Genomic DNA, 18,279 nt, shown 5'->3' with positions numbered 1-18,279 from the left:
CCAACTGATTTACTTTGGTGGTATAAAAAGCAATACATCACATTTCTATATGTCCACAAAAAGTACATTGATAAAGTAATAGATCATTTTTAGATCTCATAAAGTTCTTACATTAAAAACGGCTATCCAACACAACAAATCATCACAGAATCACTTAGTAATTCATGTGTCATATTATTAGTTGTCAACAAAAAAAAAACACATATTTGACAATTAACAGTTGGGAAGAGGGAAAAATAGTGCAGACCTGATAGATTTCACTCACAAACTCCAAAAGGGAGACAAAAGGTGGTTGTGCCATAGCAGAAGTTTCTTGAGTTTGCCCACTGCCATCGTTCATCTCATTATGAGTAGCAATAATACGATATGGGCTAAGCATAGCCATAGCCTTCTCTTTAGCCTCTTTGACCTGCCAAATTGTGATTGAATTAACAGTTAACGCCAAGTATGATCATATGAAGAATGCAATACAAAATTGTACACATTTCACACTATTATAGAAGAGCATTAAATCTGATATAATGCAAAAGCTACAGGGAAATCATTTGGTGTAAGAAAAACTTTTACATGAATCTCATCTCGACCTAACCAAATAAAAACTTGAAGTAAATGTAGTTCACTTTGCTACATGAATCCTCTTTTTTCACCCTGAAAACAAAGGACCATTTCTGAAGTTGAGCCACAAAGGTTCAAGATCTTCTAGATATCACCTCATTTTACATCTTACTCTAGGTTAAGCATCAATACCCCCACGCCGTTCATTTTTCACTAAATGTAGCTTGCACAATCATAGGAGATACCTAAACCATCTAAATCGGTTATAGTTGTTTTTAAATATCTACTGGTCTAACCGTATACCCATATAAATGTTCATATTTCAGCCAATTCACTTTGTGGATAACTAGTTCTTTTTTGGCCCATATCGGGACCCACATAACACATCAAGAAGTATGTTGTTCCTACTACAAAAGTAGGTAATTCTATGCATGTATACCACAGAATATTTGAAGTGATAAATAGACTACCATGGAAAGTTACAGATGCCTAACACAAAAACAAACAGAAGCTTCATTATGAGTTGCGGGGTCTGAATGACAAAATAAAAATAATATACCATGTGGCATCAATTTACCAAATGTAGCCATTCAAAAATGAATAAACAATATTCAGTTTTTACATTGTCAACAACTGAACACACAACTCCGATGTTTTGCTCTCTAAGAACTTATCATACAGAGGGTCGCTTGATGTTGACAGCATGCATCTTCTTTGTTCAAAAACTGCTAATTGGCCAGCTTAAAAAGAGTCAAAATTTATTTAATCGTGATAATCTTACATGTAAATTTGAGTGAAGCTCTTGCTCAAAACTTGAGGGGGAAGAAACCACACTTCGAAATTGGTGCAACTAACCACCATAAATGAATTTGCCAAAACAATGTCTCAACTGATTATAAAGCATTCTATCTAGGATGGGTAGTCATTTAGGTAAGTAACAAATCTGTTGCTTAACACTCTATCTCCTATTAGTAACCATCATCTACCTTAGCATGTTCACATGAGTAGTCATAGTCATGTTCATAACCAACTTGATTCCATTTGACATGCTATGTCTTACAGCATCCTACAGAATTTCAGTAAAAATTTAAGGAATGTGCGCATAGTGAGAAGCACCGATCAAAACACTAAACAAACACATAAAACCACAGAAAAATATCATTAGCTATAGCTCTACCTCCATGACTAATTCATCACATGTGTCAATAACATCCATATGATGAACAAACAGATAAATTGCAAAAAAAAAAATTAAGACCTTAGAAAAAACTATTCAGAGTGATGATATTTAGCTTCTTAGGGATTCAGAGGGATTCAAAGACTTCTGGTACATAATCGTTCACTGTGTTTTTTGGTCGATTTGGTTGGAGCGCAACAACAGATTATTCAGTGACAAAGAAGAATCAAGAGATGACGTTTGGGAGAAGATAAGATTCAGGGTGGCGACGTGGACGGTTTGCGTACCAAAGTTTCGGACATACCTATTATCTGATTTGATTAGGGATTGGTGTTATATTTTTTGTTGAACAAGTTACATTTATGGGTTGTTTTCGAATTCGTGATGCTCATCCACTCGTATTGTAATCTTTTAACATTATTAATCTAATATATATTAGTTTCTGATCAAAAAAAAAAAGATATTTAGCTTCTTAAGTCACTACTCAACAGCAGTATGATACTCATATGAAACAGAATAAAAACTTCGAAATTCAACCAACCTTGTCCCTGGCAAGCGGATGAGAAAGAAAGCATGTTATTTGCTTGTGAAGATAAGCATTGTACACGTAGACCATATCCTCGTCATCGTTCTGCACAACAGAATGAAATGTCAGAATATATTTTCAAACTATTTCTTTCAAGGAATTAAAGAGGCACCTCCTCATATTTCATAAATACTTAATTTATTACGGCTTTCAAATTTGCAGTCAAAGAACAGAAAAAGATAGGTAATTATTAGATATTTTTTCCTAAGTGATAATGATCAATCACCAACCTGATATGCAGCAGTTTGAAGAACCTTGTCCAGCCAAAACTTGAAGATATTATTGGTGAAAACGACCGTTAAACATGGGTAGATGTCATTGGAAATAGTACTATCTATGTCGTCCTGTGCATCATTTCCATCACAAAGCAACATCAAATGTACCGCCCATGCAAGCCTTACACAATCAACAAAGCCTTCAACAATAGGATCATTTCCAGAAAACCATCACCTGAAAGAATAATTAATTACCTCCATCGAGGATCAACATGGCAAGAAACAGTTAAAAAATCAGACAAGTAAGCATCATCTTACAATGTCTTTAAATTCACGCCTAAACGATGCATCGTGAGACAAGACTGGCACTTTATCGGTTATTGCACTCAAAGCATCTGATAAGATAGCAATTACAAGAGAGAACAGAAGACTATATGTAATCTGCATGCAGAAAGGAGAGTCAATAAATAGCATAGGAAACAAAAATATCAAAATTAAAGAAAAGAGTGTTAATGAGAAACGGAAAACAGAATCGAGTGGTGTAAAAATTAATCCAATCTTTCTCCATTCATCTCCTATAATATTCTGATTTCACCGGACCCCGAGAAAGTTTAAAAGCAGGAAAGCATCAGGTAAATGTTCGATAACATTCTCAATCTTTCCCCACTCATCCCCAATCCTATTTACAGATATTAGTTTCCAATGCCAAAAGTATTCATACCAATCGAAGAATCATGATCCAAGTAAATATGAAAATTATACTGTTTTAGAAGGCATGAAAACAGTAGAATATCATGAAAACCATTTATGTTTGAAAGTTTTCTAGCCAGCACATAATACAAAGATAGAATGATGATAGATTTAGGGAACAAAAGAGCCTTCCTACATACATGTGCGCCTTCTGAAGAAATATCCCGGAGAATGCAAATAAATATAGTAGCACAAATAAAATTAAGGCCATCATGGCATCAAAACCACACTTAAATTTGACATGTGTACCCTACAATGAGTCCATGCACGGGCCAAGCCTCCCCATCCACAAAACCAAATCATCTCCACGTGCACGACCTTATCCATTCCCCGCAAGTTCCATCATGTTTTACCCCCACATAGATACTTATATTCCTCTTGAGCTTGTATGACCTAGATTTTCCAAATCAATAATTTCTTCCTTTCTACTACTTCCATTATTCACATTAAAATCGTGATTTCTTGCTTTATACATTTACGGCGGAAAAAGAAAGGGAAAGAACCAAACCCTGGTTCTACAGAGTAAAGTTTTGAAGGTGAAATAGCAATTTCCTAGATAAATCCAGATTTCTTTTCATAATTTTCAACATCTGAAAACTGATTCAGAGATGCATGGAATCATTGCTGTGGTTAAGGTAGCATGTAAACTCTCTGAGAAATAATGCACCAACAAACTATGTAATTAGAATTAAAGATTAGGATACAACAAGATGCCAAGACCTGATGCTGCAATGGATCGGTGCTCACACCAAACTCCTTGGCACAATCTTTTAAAACAGAGAACATATCTTTGACATCTTTTGGACCTGCAGCAAGTAAATGTCGTCGTTAATTTAGGAACTTCTGCTCTTTTAAAGAGAAGTCCTGCAGTGATGTTACAAACCCAAAACCAGGATCAGGCTTAAATAGTAGCTAGCACACGTCAGCAATGCATTTTTAAGGAGAAACTAAACATTCAAACAAGAGCAGATCGAAACACATTAAAAAGTCATAACAGAGCATACATCATTACAGTAGCCAATGATAAATAATTATCCGGTCATTTGAGTCTTGATATAGAATCATCATATAAGGGTAAGGTAAACTTTAGTGATACGTAGACTTCAAGATTCCAATATAAAACAGGTCATACATCACAGTCAGATACAGAAGTATTATTTATCTATAGCATTGAACTCGGTATCGTACTTTATTAATTAGATCTAAACATAATATCACTCCACATTTTAAGTTTGGTAGATTCCTTGTCTTAATCTTACTTGCACGCTCAACCAAAATGGAAAGGACAAGGCAATGGCCAAGGATGATCCTTTCCCTGGAAATCACAGCTTTCCTTTCAACTAAAGCACCCCTTGAGTCAAGAATGTAGCGTTCAGAACTAGGCCCGCCAAATCCTGTTGGTTCTTCTCTATGAAGTTCCTGTAGATGTAAGTACAGGAACATGACAACATAAAGAATACAAAATCACTGACAACATAAAGAATACAAAACTAATGACAACATAAGAATCCAAAATCGATAAAAAGTAAAATAATAGAACTACAAGAATGAAAAGGGAAAATACAGATCTTCCAAACACAGATGACTAGGGCTTTGAATCCCAATACATTGCCCACGTTGAGAGCAAACATGTCAGTAGCATAACCTTCTTCAAAAATGTCTAAACTCTAAAGGATAAAAAAACACAAAAGTTTGATGTCATCGGAAGGACTATCCCAGCAACTTTTAAAGGACTATTCAAACAGTTCCCCAGGAGTAAATTAGGGTAACAGCTGAACATATGTCATCTTCAACAAGGCAACTGTTTCTTTCAAAGTATCACATATAGCCCCTTATTTCCCAGAAACTGCCGAAATCCAAGGGTTAAACCATGAACGGACACATAAACATGTGAACACAAAGGCAAATATAAATTGAGCAGATGCTCAAATAACGAACTACTTCATTTGCTAAAACACCACCTCTTTCGGCTATCCTTACATTACAATTTCAGAGCACCAAGTATTCATAAGATGCTTACAGTAATGAATAGATTAGATGTCGTCTTAACTAAACAATGTTGACTTGTTTCGGCGAAACAATCTCCAGGAACTAGTAAGATGATTTACATTAGCTAAATGGGACATCATATTGTATTTACATTTACAAACTAAAGTAGTTTGACAACACATGAAAAAATAAATTGAGACTCCTAACTAAATCAAGAGAGCTTATATGATTTTCATTTTGACATCTTATTCTTTAGAGCTTCTAAGCTCTTATCCTAATATTTCACATCATATTAATGGCATCACTCGCATAAGCTCTCAAACGAAAAATAAATAAATACCAAAAGATCCGCTTAGCCAGACTTCTTCAAAATAAACCGAATATGATATGAAAACCTTAGTAAGATTAATCAATCGCTGTCTAAGTCCAGAATGTAAAAGATCTTCCAAATTTCTTTGAATATCCGCAATAAGATCAGCTTCAAGACCTTGGTCGAGCACAACAGCCTGAAAAAGATCCATCAATAATTAAGTTTATTGAGAATAAAAAATTAATTTTTTCCAACCATGCAACTAAGACACGAAAATAAAATACCCTCAGCATCATGTAAATTGATGTTAGTATGTCTCTTCTCTCTGTATACCAAAGTCCAGCAGCAAGGCGAAAAATTTCTACTGGCTCTCGACCAAGTAAACCCCACTGAAAGAAGAAATATATGTGATAGTTTTCACGCAACAGCAAGCAAATAAACATGCCACTTAAATATCAAATTAGTAAGTTAAAGAAAAGTACAATATGAAGGCCTTCATTGGCCTAAGTAGAAAAGACTTGTTCTATACTTCAGTCTTCATCAATAATGTTAGTATATACATGAAAAATACATCTACCCAGTACCACATGGATTACCTCTTGGTTGGCCGAAATGAGCAAACGCACGCAGTTGATTTCATTGAGATGGAGATCCTCGCTCAATTTCAAAGCCTGTGGCTCAAACATGTTAATATATTTAAATTAAAAAGCAAAGAAGTCATGAGAAGCCCACCATAATAATAGCAAGGAAGAACAATGCCCCAGCAATTTCTCTAGTTAAGCATTAATGAAAAAAATCAAAACTGACATAAAGATGCATATAACCTTCAAATTAGTGTAAAATGTCCAGCTAAGGATGGAAACAAAGTTTTAACACCTCAAAAGTATAAAGACAAGTAAGCATATAGCAAAATATAAGGTAATGCAGTAATTTAGACATGCGAGCATACTCGTCATATAATTGAAGAGGTTCAAGTGCCAGTGATTCGGGGCAGCACACCAATGTAAATGTTATTGTATTGGTCTCAAATTGGCAATATGTGCAAAAGCTTAGCTCCTGACTCACAGGGAAAACCAGAGGGGCTTACGAAGGAGAAGAATCATTGATACCCATTTTCTAATTAGGCAAAGATTATTGTGCTCAAAACAGGTATCATGAATTGCGCTAGAGTTTCCATGATTTCCACTATGTTTTCCCCGAGTCACAAGATTGGTATAAAGATAACTGAATATTATAACCAAAAAACTGGATTGTTATGGATCACGTTATGTGGTGATTTATGGGCTGATCATAATTCATTTCTTTTAAATTTGAGGCTCGTTAAAGTAAACCTCTTATTATTTTGGTTTTAAGGCTCCCTGAGAGAAAATCTTAGATCTCGTAACCCAAAATTGTGAATAATTTCCTGAAATTCTTTATTCAATCCCTCAATATATAAGAGAGTACAATGATTTAAAATAAGGATAATCATTTTCTAAACTAAAATAAAAGGATCACCGTATCCTAAAATGATACCATATACTAACTTACAATGCTTTGGGAATTATCTCATTTATTCAAACCAAACTAGGATAAGAGATCATTAAATTAAAGATTTCAATTAGCTTAAAATCCTACTTTATTTGAATTTCCTCAGGAAAAATGTTCTTGGTTTTGGCCGAGGAACCCGTAATATTGGCATACAGCAGGGGATGAGAAAAACAAACTTCCCAGAACACACTCCATTGATAAAAAAAAATCCTAATAATATGCTATACCTGATACCAAACGGGTAATGTATGTCAGTGTAAGATTTTCAGTTCAACAAGCAGTGTCAATATGGAAAGTGCAATAGAGATGGAAACTTACTATCTGTACATCCTGATCGTCAAGTGGGATTGACCCAACATCTGGCAATCTCACTTCTTTCGACTGGACTTCAGCTCTGTCTGATGGTTTGGGAGGCTAAATATATTGAGGAAAAGAAAAATTAAAATTTACTGGAAAACATTAGGAAATGTGTAAACGTATAAACATCAATGTAAGATAAATTTATCAAGATTACTAGAAAAGAAAACATATTTTAAATTTTAAAAGAATAAAGAGACGTCTGAACAATTTTAATTCTGCATTAACAACATTATTTATGTGAAGGTACACAGTGATATATCGTGCATTTTACTTGATTACAAACATGTAAACGAAGAAGCCTACTATATTTGGTTTTAAATGTTAACGTCTTATATTGTCACCATTCACAACAAAATAACTCAGACCCCATTGAACCCCAAACAAAATCGAAAATTTAATTTCAGAACATGTAAGTCAGCGACCGACCATTCATCACACCCTAGCTCTCCCTACACACTCAAGCCTCATAAAGCACGGGATAACAGAAAAAGGTTGAAATTCTATCAAAAAATGTTTCTTTAACAATTCCCAACTCTCCCTGGGGTCTATTTTATTTTATTTAGAAAAAAAAAATGACGTTGTCGAAGTCGAAGATCAGCGCATAAACATAGAAAGCCAAACTTTGAAAAATTACCGGGTATGCAAGGAGAGATTTGAGGGAAGGAAGAGAGTGACGAATAGCGTGGAGGAGTTCGATTCGCTGCGCTGCAGTTCGTGGAGTCTGCCCCAGTAGTGAAGATTCGATTATCGATATAAGTTGTTTGGGTGAAACCATTCTTCTTTCTTGATAAACAAACTACAGAGATTGAATTGAGCAGACGAATGCCGCTGAAAATGGGAGAACCCTGCAAAGGCGAGGGCGGGAAAGCCCGAGGGTTTTAGAGGTGGGCGTTGATGGAGGACGCCACTCAAAATTTAATTTAACTAGTATTTCAGCCAGAAAGTATTTAAAATTATTAATATATTAATATAAAAATATATTTAAATATTATTAGAATAATAAACTTATGTCGTTAAATTGATTTTTTTTTTTAAGATGTGTAGAAGTGTTATTAACAAAAATAGTAGAAAAAATTATTTGAACATTATACTTTATTTTATTTATCAAAATTTTAAATAATAAATAAATATTTTAAAAAAAAATTGTAAGGATATTTAAAATATCAAATGTTTTTTTGTTTTTTAATGATGACAGGACTTGAAAATTTGGTAGTGGTTAACAGATTGATGAATATAGAAATGGATGTCATAATTTTTAGATTATAAATTATTGAGTGGTCTAATGTGATACCGTCTCACGGATCTTAATCTGTCACAATAAAAAATAATATTTTTAAAATAAAAAATAATTAAAAGATGTATCTCACAAACACGAGTTTTTGCCTAAATTATTTAGGTTTTTATTTACATCTGAAGGAATGCTGATTTGATGTGGATAATGTGATTGTTGCAGATTATTCGGCAATCTTGAATATCAATCATCCTACAACCCTCTCATTCCCACTGATTACAAACTTAGATGATCGAAGCAAATTGGATTACATGCACATCACTACTCGTTGAGAAATGCAGAACGCTAAGCCAACTCAAACAAATTCATGCCAACCTCCTCAAGCTCAACGTCTCCCAAATCCCGGCTGCCATTGCACCGCTTGTCTCGTTCACTGTCGCCTCCTGCAACCCTGTTTTCTTTTCTCATGCACGTGCGGTTTTTCAAAATCTCCGCCACCGTTCCACTTTCTTGTACAACACGATGATTAGAGGATATGTTCAATCTAATTTGCCCATTTTCGCTATTTTATGTTATAAAGACATGCTAAGGGACGGGCTTATAAAAAACAACTACACTTTCACGCCTTTGATGAAGGCATGTTCTATGATTTAGGTGACGTTAGATGCATGGGACTTTTGACGCATGCCCATGTCCTCAAGTTAGGATTTTGCTGTGACTTGTTTGTTGTTAGCGCATTGATCGAATTCTATGCGCTAAAACATGATATGGGAAGAGCACATATGTTGTTTGATGAAATGCCTGTAAAAGATGTGGTATTGTGGACTGCAATGATTGATGGATATGGGAAAATGGGGAACGTGGAAAAGGCAAGGGAGTATTTCGATGAAATGCCGGAAAGGAATGTGGTATCCTGGAGTGCGTTAATGGCAGCATATTCGAGGGTTAGTGATTTTAAGGAAGTGATTTCTTTGTATAGAAACATGGAAGACATGGGTTTGAAGCCCAATCAGTCGATTATTGTGAGTGCTCTCACTGCTTGTGCTCATCTTGGTGCACTGGCACAAGGCTTATGGATACACTCTTATGCTAAGCGCTGCAAATACTCTTTGAATCCAATCATAGCCACGGCGCTGGTTGACATGTACTCAAAATGTGGTGCTTTGGAGTTGGCTTTCACGGTTTTTAATGGTATTCGTAACAAGGATAGTGGAGTTTGGAATGCTATTATATCATGTGCGGCAATGAATGGAGTTGAAATGAAATCTCTAGAATTGCTTGATAGCATGATCACATATGGGGCTCAGCCAACTGAGGCTACTTTTGTTGTTGTTCTTACAGCTTGTAGTCATGCAAAATTGGTCGAAAAAGGCTTGTCTTTGTTCAAAAAGATGGATAGCGTCTATGAAATTAAGCCCAGAATCGAGCATTATGCTTGTATTGTCGATCTTTTGGCGAGGTCTGGTAAGTTAGAGGAAGCTGAGATATATGTTGATGAGATAATGTGTGATATCGGTGAAAGGGATGCTAATATATGGGGAGCTCTGCTAGGGGCGTGTAGGAATTATGGGAACATTGAAATTGGTGATAGAGTATGGAAAAGATAGCTGATGGAGGAGAGATTGACTATGGGATTCGTGTTCTTGCCTATAATATGTACAAGGAAGCTGGTTGGGAGGCCGAAGCAAAGAGCATTAGGAAGTTAATCGATGAGAGACCAGCAAATAAAAAATCTGGCTGCAGTTTGATTGAAGTTCATGGAATGGTCGAAGAGTTCCATGCTGGTGATCTGTCACATCCACAGGCTGAAGAGATATGTAAGGTGCTTGATTCTTTTATGACATGATTTATCACGTTGGGAAATTGTATGTGTACATTTTTAAAATAGAGTGAATAATGATTGGAAAAAGTTTTAGATTTTTTAATTGAGAAAAATATTATATTGCGTAACTATCATATCTATTTTATCCCAATTTTGAGTTGTGAAGTGTATGTATAGAAACATCGTAGTAGAAAATAATCAAATATGACAAATTTGCAACCATGAATGCACTCAAAAACTGATTTCGTTACGTATAATTTCATACATTGATTAATACATTGATCAGTTGGATTAATTTCCTTGTTCAAAACCCAAAAAAACATCTCCTACGTACGGTCAACACTTGTCATCACCACTATGCGCTATCTCAATCTGCATAGCGGGTTTAGCTTTCTGTGGTTTATACCACGCAGCACATATTAGATATATCCCAAGATTTATAAACCCCAAGACAGCCAGAAGCCCATAGAAGCAATCGAGACGCCTCATTCATATCATCTGCAAGCAATCCTTGGCCACCATTGGCTCCTGTCACCAAGAAACTGGTTACAAGAAAACCAAGCGAAAGAGTTGCCAAGAAGAGACCAGTGCTCGTTGTTTTCATTCCTTTGGGAGATTGTGTGATGAAGAAATCCAGCTGCCCTGTATCTATGAACGCCTCCACAGATCCCACTAGAAAAAACTGTGGAATCAGAAGGAATACACTTATAGGAAGATCCGAGGAGGGTCGGTCCGAGACAGCCTTTACAACTGATAGCCTCTTCATCTCTGTAAGAGCTGCAGCCATCGTTCCTATTGTGGAGAGAACTAGTCCTATAGTGATTTTCTGTAGGCTGGAGAAACCTGCAACCGAGGTGAAAACTTGTATCATTGTGTGATTTACATTAACTTAACCCAACAATTTGGGCAGGAATATTTGGAACTGAAATATAAATGACTGGAGGCACCACTTTCAATCATATTTTCAACAGACCTTGTAAACGCCAAGAAAAATACATACAACGTGGACAAAGTCAAGCCAGTGATCAAGAAAATAGTACCTTGTTTCCCTTTCCATTTCTTCCAAAGTGGCATGATTATTCTATCATAAACTGCCAATGTCATCAATATCAGCCACAAAGAAGACAGTGAGTGAGCCTGCTGGAATCTGAAAATGGCCAATTGATCGATTCATGGTGAATGCTTGTTGAACTGAGAAGGTGATCATCTGTGCGTAGATTGTCCAAAATATGATAGTTGTGGCCCATATTGGCAGCAATTTCCATTTTGTTTCAATGCTCTTCAGTATGAAAAAGAAGAGCAAGCAAAGGATAAAAATATAATATACACTGCAATACAATGTTGAGGCAGATATAATTTCTTGGTAGGGATCAGCTTTTGATCTACTGCAACTTTTCTTTCAAAATTTCATTTATCTCAAAACGTCTTTACTTAGTTTTGTTTAATAAAAATACTTTTTCAAACTCGTTTGTTTTTGTATTCAAGCTGGCTGGCCCCACCCCTAGTCGAGGATAACTTAATTAATGTGTATCATAAAGAACAAAAAAGAAACACATTCTTAGGAGATATAATTATGTAGCAAGATTTGTCTGCTCATGAAAGTGCAATCATTCACTAGAAAAACACCGACCAAACCTCAACCAAAATATTTTCGATAGATTCAATTAATAATGTCGTTCATATTTCGATTCGTTTCTTTTTCTTCTTTTTTGTTTTTTCAATTTTTTGAAAAGTGAATACAACTTGAGGTCTCGAACTCGATACATCATCTCTTTATTGAGATGTTGGTGTGATTTGAGGCTCATGGCCATTTCTTTGATTTTTGATGGTTTAGATGGATGTTGATGAATCCAAGGTCAATTGATATATATTTTGGGAGGGTAATACAACTTGAGGTCTGGAAATCGATATCTCATATTTTATTGAGATGTTGGTGCCATCCAGGTCCATGTCCATATCTTCCATATTTTACATGATTCAGATGTATGTAGATGAAGCCAAGTTCAATTGATTTATTTTTTGGGAGGGAATTACAACTTGGATCTCGAATTCGAAACTTCATTGTTTTATTGAGTAATGATAGTGTGCATGATGGAGATGAATGTGAATGTGGCCAAGGTCAAACCCTAAAAATAAAGTGGTTTGTTTGGTTGACAAGGGTAGTTTTCAGCCTTTTTTGCTGGTTCAATGCAGGGCTAAATCACGTGAAGGGGCGATTATAATTACATCGATGGAGAAAGTGCATAAGAATATTAGTACATATGAATATTTTTCCAGCAATGAGTATGTTTGTAATATAGGGATGGAACCACATGATCGTGGAACCAAAATCTAGAAGCAATTTCACGTCATTTTTCATATGATGCAATGCATTGAGCAACGTAAAAAATGTGGTCTTTTTGCAACAATTGCATTAAATATTTGGATATAAAATCTAGGAGCAATGTCGCGTCATTTTATATGTGATGCAATGCATTGAACAATGTACAAAATATATGTGGTCTCTTTACAACAATTGAATTAAATATTTGGATATTATCTCAAGAGTAGGTTTGAATAAATCATTGATAACAGATATGACATCACAAGTTGAGCCAATAGAGAGACTGGGGAAGCCATTATTGACTAAACAGAGTCAACTAATCACAGAAGATTAGAATTAATTTTTTAATGTATGTTTTAGATTTGATTCGGTGTCGAGTTATATCCATCGATTATATAAAGTAGTATTTGAGTTATAAACAATTTTTTTTTTAGAATAAGTGTTATAAACTATTTGATTTATATTTCCATACCAGCTAAATATATAATTAAATATGAAAAAAATTACAATTTTTAGTAGTGTGTATTTTTATTTTTATTTTTTTTGTGATTTTAACTTTTATATTGTCGGACTTTATTTTGTTTTAGTATTGTATCTTTTAGTTTTAGCAATTTTAATTTTTATCGATGATGATGATGATGTGATAATATAAACGTAGTTTTATGTTGATGTTAGTGTTACATCAATGTTGCATCAATTTTATGTCGAAAAAATAATGTCTGATATTACAAAAAAATAATAATAATAAAGAAAATTTATAGATTCTCTAATATGAAACTTCAATGAAATCGAAATAGTCTTCTATTTAATAAAAATTTCAATTTTAGTCCTGTTTCTTTCAATATTTAACCGGTAGAACTTTTTAAAAAAAACTTCTGCATCCACGTTGAAATTAGTTACATCGGTTTCGATTAGTTTTAAGCAGATATGGATTAATTGATGAAAATTAATATTATATTTTTAAAATTAAAGAGTTTATTTGAAAAGAAAAAATTCAGGGTATTTGAGGAGTAAATTTGGCTGACGCGCGTCGCTTGATGCAGGAATCCCACGTGGAAGATAGGCATTAATGCAGAAGAATTTTTCACATTAACCCAGCGCAGACTTTCATGAAAACAAAACCCAAAACGTTATGAATGGTAAGAATTCTCATCAATTGTCAGCTCTAACGTTTGACCAGAAGAAATCCCAGATTTAATCTCCAAAATTTATTCTCATGGCTGAAGCGGGCACGAAGACGGTTCAGGAACTGGTTCCAAGTGGAGGTGACACAACGAGGAGGTGCCACATAAATATATTTGGAGAGATGCTGAATATGGCCCCATTAATCTCACTGCTACTTTGAGTGGTGAAATCCCAGTTATTGATTTGAGCCGTTTGATTCCATCAGCAGCCGCCGCCATGGATGCAGAACTTAACAAGCTTCAGTCTGCTCTTATTACATGGGGCTGCTTTCAGGTTTCAGCTTTTTATTTGTATATAACATAGAGTTAGGATCTCTTTATATTCTTGATTTGATTTGTTTGGTTTCGTTGAATTTATGGGCAACAAAATTTGATCCATGTGAAGCTCATCCAAGAAAATATCTGTAATAGAAATAACATATGAAATTTTTTTGGTTAGAAGGGGGCAGCTAACCCTCAAGGCAGCCTCGGTCCACGCTTGGTGGATTGTGATGGGGTTACGTATCATATTTCGATTTTTTTTCTTCTAAGTAGGATAGTAAAGTAACTATTTCTCTCGGTTACAAATAAAGGATGAAAAAATGGCGCGTATATTATATTTTAATTGAGGTTAGGTGATGGGGTTACGTATCATATTCTTTCGTTTTGTTTTCCACCCGCATTTGATGATTGTTTATTATGAATCCGTTCATATGTATGCCTTCATTTAGGCCTCAAAAAAGTAGACAAATGGCATATAGGGGCTAGCGCGAGAACTATAGTAAGCTACTTCACTATGGCTCGACTCTCTCCAGCTTATCGAAAAAATAAGAACATATATATAGATCTTTCATGACCCATACCTCGTGATATAACAAAATGGGAATCTACTGATTTATATGCTGATTTGTAAATATCAATATGGTAGTATATAGAAAGACTCGCTTGCAGAACCTCGACGTACTCTTTGAACTGTGGAATAACATGTTTCATATATAGATTGATCAAGACCATGACTGGCACTTGTATTGCTTAAAGATGGAATCCTTATTGGTTGCGATTAATTTTTTATGATTCTGTAAGTTTTGCAATAAGAAATAAATATCTAATTTGGTATATATCATTTAAAATTGAATATCCAGGCCATAAACCATGGCATCGAAAATTCCTTCCTGGATGAACTGCGAAGAGTTTCAAGAAAATTTTTCCATCTGCCCATAATAGAGAAACAAAAATATGTCAGACCAGTGGATGGCATTGAAGGCTACGGCAGTGATATGGTTCTTTTCGAGAATCAATCCCTTGATTGGAATGATAGGTTGTATCTTTTACTTAGTCCGAAAGATCAGCAAAAGCTCGAATATTGGCCTGAAAATCCAGAAACTTTCAGGTAATATCAGCCATTTTCTCTGTAAAAAATTGGGTTTTTTTAGTTACAAAATCGGCTTATTTTTAGTACAACATGAATTCATTTGACAACTTAGGGATTTTTTAATCCTTCAGGAAGATATTAGATGCGTATACTGGTAGTTTAAGACAAATCCAAGAACTGATACTAAAGGCTATAGCAAGATCATTAAGCTTACCAGAGAAATGCTTTTTGGACCAATTCGGAGAGAGGCCTACAATGTATGGAAGGTTCAACTACTATCCTCCATGTTCGAGGCCAGACATTGTTCTTGGGCTCAAACCACATGCAGATGGCTCGGGGATAACTATTCTACTGCAAGATGAAGAAGTTGAGGGCCTTCAAATGCTGAAAGATGATCGGTGGGTATCGAGTTCCCGTTATGCCTCATGCACTTCTTGTCAACGTTGGGGATCAACTTGAGGTACGTCTTAAACTCATCTTTCTATGGGTTTCAAGAATGAATTTCATAGCATGTTTGGTTGTGAGATAGGAGGCTTTGATCTTTCAAAACCTCGTTTTATATTGCTGCGTAGAATTGGGTATAACATTAATGTTTTTCATTTGGATTACGCGAAGCAACCTTTTTTTTTTTGGGATACATAGGTCGGGGGAATTTCCTATCTAACCACACTACCACACACAAGTGCGGGCATTCGAAGTTTTGAACCAAGATCTCGTATCTTTGGGGATCACCCTCCACTAGACCACTATTGTATTGGATTCAAGTCACATTAGGTGCATATATAGGTGGGTAAACTAAAAGTAGACTAATGCGATTTTCAAAAGCTTCGTGTATGATTTTGTTTCCTTAATATTTGGCAACTAACCCTCCTAAGTTCCTGAAAATTCGACCCTCGCTCCTGGCAAGTTTTCAATTTACCGCAGTTTCATAATGCTCATGACTCGCATTCTACCGTGGGGGAAGAGTTGATGGATTTATTATTCTCCCAGTTTCGATTAATCATTTTCGTAAAGCAACGAAAGATGTGAACAAGTTGTAAGTAGGACCTATTGCATGGTCCACGTAATCTTGATTCCGCAGCCTGTGAAACTTACTCAAGCGTGATAGAATAATTATCATCTGTTACTTTTCATAACTTTTGAATATTTTATGATCTCGTTTTATCGCTCTTTTGTCCACGCAGATAATGAGCAATGGCATCATCAAGAGCCCGATGCATCGAGCAGTTACGAACACAGTCAGGGAGAGAAATACTCTAGCTATGTTCTTTGCTCCAGATCCTGAACTAGAGATTGGACCGGTGAATGAACTAGTTGATGATACGAGGCCGAGATTATACAAGAAAGTAAGAAACTACCCGAAGACCTATTTTCAACACTACCAGCAGGGGAAAAGGCCAATTGAAGCTGTTAGAATCTAGTTTTACTCAACGTGCACGAGTTTGGTTTTTATGGGAAAATTGCAATTTCAATCGTCTGTCTCGGGTCTTCGAACGTATAACTTGAATTTTTTTTCTTTTATCCTCTTTTTTCGTTGGAACCAATCGATTATGACTTATTTGGTACATATTTCTGCGCATCATGACTAATATGATGAGAATAAAATATATATTGTAGTCTACTAAAAAAAAGTCTATATTATAGACACTAAAATTATTTTAAACAAAAAAAAATGTGAAATGAAGTAAAACGACGTCCAAATTTTGAGGGAAAAAATTTTTTGTTTCCTTTTATTTGCTCAGATATATTTTAATGTATGTAATATAAGTTTTATTAGGAGAGCATTGAATGAAAATAAGCAATATTCAGTCTAATCATTGGTTTCAGCCAAAAATATAGACTTTGTAAAATGCAAAATTAAAAGTATTAAATGACAATTTTTGACAAATTAAATAGATAAAACCCAAAATATTTCAATTTACTATGATTTTTTCTAAAAAAAAAAAATCCGCTCTTTATTTTTTACCTGCAAATTGACAATAATAATAATAAAATAATAAAAATAAAATATTATAATTTTCAACGTCAATTAAATAATCTTTTTATTAACTCAATAGTTGACAATAATGTATTATCAAGAACTTGTGACAAATATTATCAAATCGTCGCGCAACCGGATTTTAGAACACAGTACATAACAAAATTATACAAAAGAAATACACGAAGATACAGCAAATAAATAAGTAGGAAAAAGTCTGGAGTAAAATAAAATTCTCAAATCTTGTTCCCAAGTACTCCGACAAAGGAAACCACCAAAGCCACGAGTCCGATCACCGCGGTTGGAGAATAACTTATTCCACCGGAGGGTGGTGGCGCACGCGGCGGCATAGGGGCAGGCCCCGGAGCCATGTGGTGGTCGTGACCTTCATGGGCCGCCACCAGTTGCACTAGAACTATAATGCAAGCAAGCATAGCAATCGATCTAAAAGCCATAACCGTTGCGTCACTCGAGAAAAAAAAAAGAGAGAGAAAAGGATGCTTATAAATTTGTCCAGGCTTAAAATATCTGTGTCAAGAAAGATCTTGTAGTCATGGCTATTTATATGCAATTTTAGCTGCACACTTGCGTTAGCTGACTTTGTTATTATTGTACTATATATCCAACGTCAAATTTGTACTGCCATTTTAATTACCTTAAAGAACGTATGAATTATTGCCAACTTTCAAGACTTGGCAAAAATAACTTAATGCCTTCCATTGACTCTTACGCGCTTTCAGCATACAAATATCAGAGGAAAACTTATGTTAAAAAAAACAAATTTTTTTTTTTACTATTTTCCCCTAAAATTTATTATTTTCACCACAAGTTTTTGTGCTCAAATCTAAGAGTAAGCGGTTGAGGTATTTTTCCTTTTTGTAGATGTATTTAATACTACAAACTTCACAGTTTTATATC

The 18,279-nt window shown here is 35.0% G+C and overlaps 2 protein-coding genes and 2 pseudogenes across 2 annotated transcripts; 2 read left to right on the top strand and 2 right to left on the bottom strand.

Moving 5' to 3' along the window:
• Positions 1-247: 247 nt before the first annotated feature.
• LOC140820985 (nuclear pore complex protein NUP205-like) lies at positions 248-2,754 on the bottom strand (the record flags this gene model as incomplete). The annotated part of the gene is made up of 3 exons (XM_073181367.1): positions 2,549-2,754; positions 2,274-2,363; positions 248-409 (listed from the first exon to the last, which is right to left on the bottom strand). Coding segments are annotated over exons 1-3 (396 nt in total), but the record flags the coding sequence as incomplete, so codon positions are not given.
• An 88-nt stretch (positions 2,755-2,842) lies between these two features.
• LOC140820982 (nuclear pore complex protein NUP205-like) lies at positions 2,843-8,391 on the bottom strand. The gene is made up of 8 exons (XM_073181365.1): positions 8,107-8,391; positions 7,431-7,526; positions 6,179-6,253; positions 5,867-5,971; positions 5,668-5,778; positions 4,543-4,702; positions 4,004-4,089; positions 2,843-2,974 (listed from the first exon to the last, which is right to left on the bottom strand). The coding sequence occupies exons 1-8, from the start codon at positions 8,245-8,247 to the stop codon at positions 2,843-2,845; spliced, it is 906 nt and encodes a 301-aa protein (XP_073037466.1). The 5' UTR covers positions 8,248-8,391.
• A 539-nt stretch (positions 8,392-8,930) lies between these two features.
• On the top strand, positions 8,931-11,412 carry LOC140820984 (pentatricopeptide repeat-containing protein At5g66520-like; annotated as a pseudogene).
• A 2,575-nt stretch (positions 11,413-13,987) lies between these two features.
• Positions 13,988-16,950, top strand: LOC140820983 (protein LATERAL BRANCHING OXIDOREDUCTASE 1-like; annotated as a pseudogene).
• The last annotated feature ends 1,329 nt before the right edge of the window (positions 16,951-18,279 follow it).

The sequence above is a fragment of the Primulina eburnea genome, unplaced genomic scaffold (genome assembly GCF_022965805.1).
Source record: "Primulina eburnea isolate SZY01 unplaced genomic scaffold, ASM2296580v1 ctg34, whole genome shotgun sequence".
In the NCBI taxonomy this organism is placed as follows: domain Eukaryota; kingdom Viridiplantae; phylum Streptophyta; class Magnoliopsida; order Lamiales; family Gesneriaceae; genus Primulina; species Primulina eburnea.
This window is presented reverse-complemented; position numbering and strand designations above follow the sequence as displayed.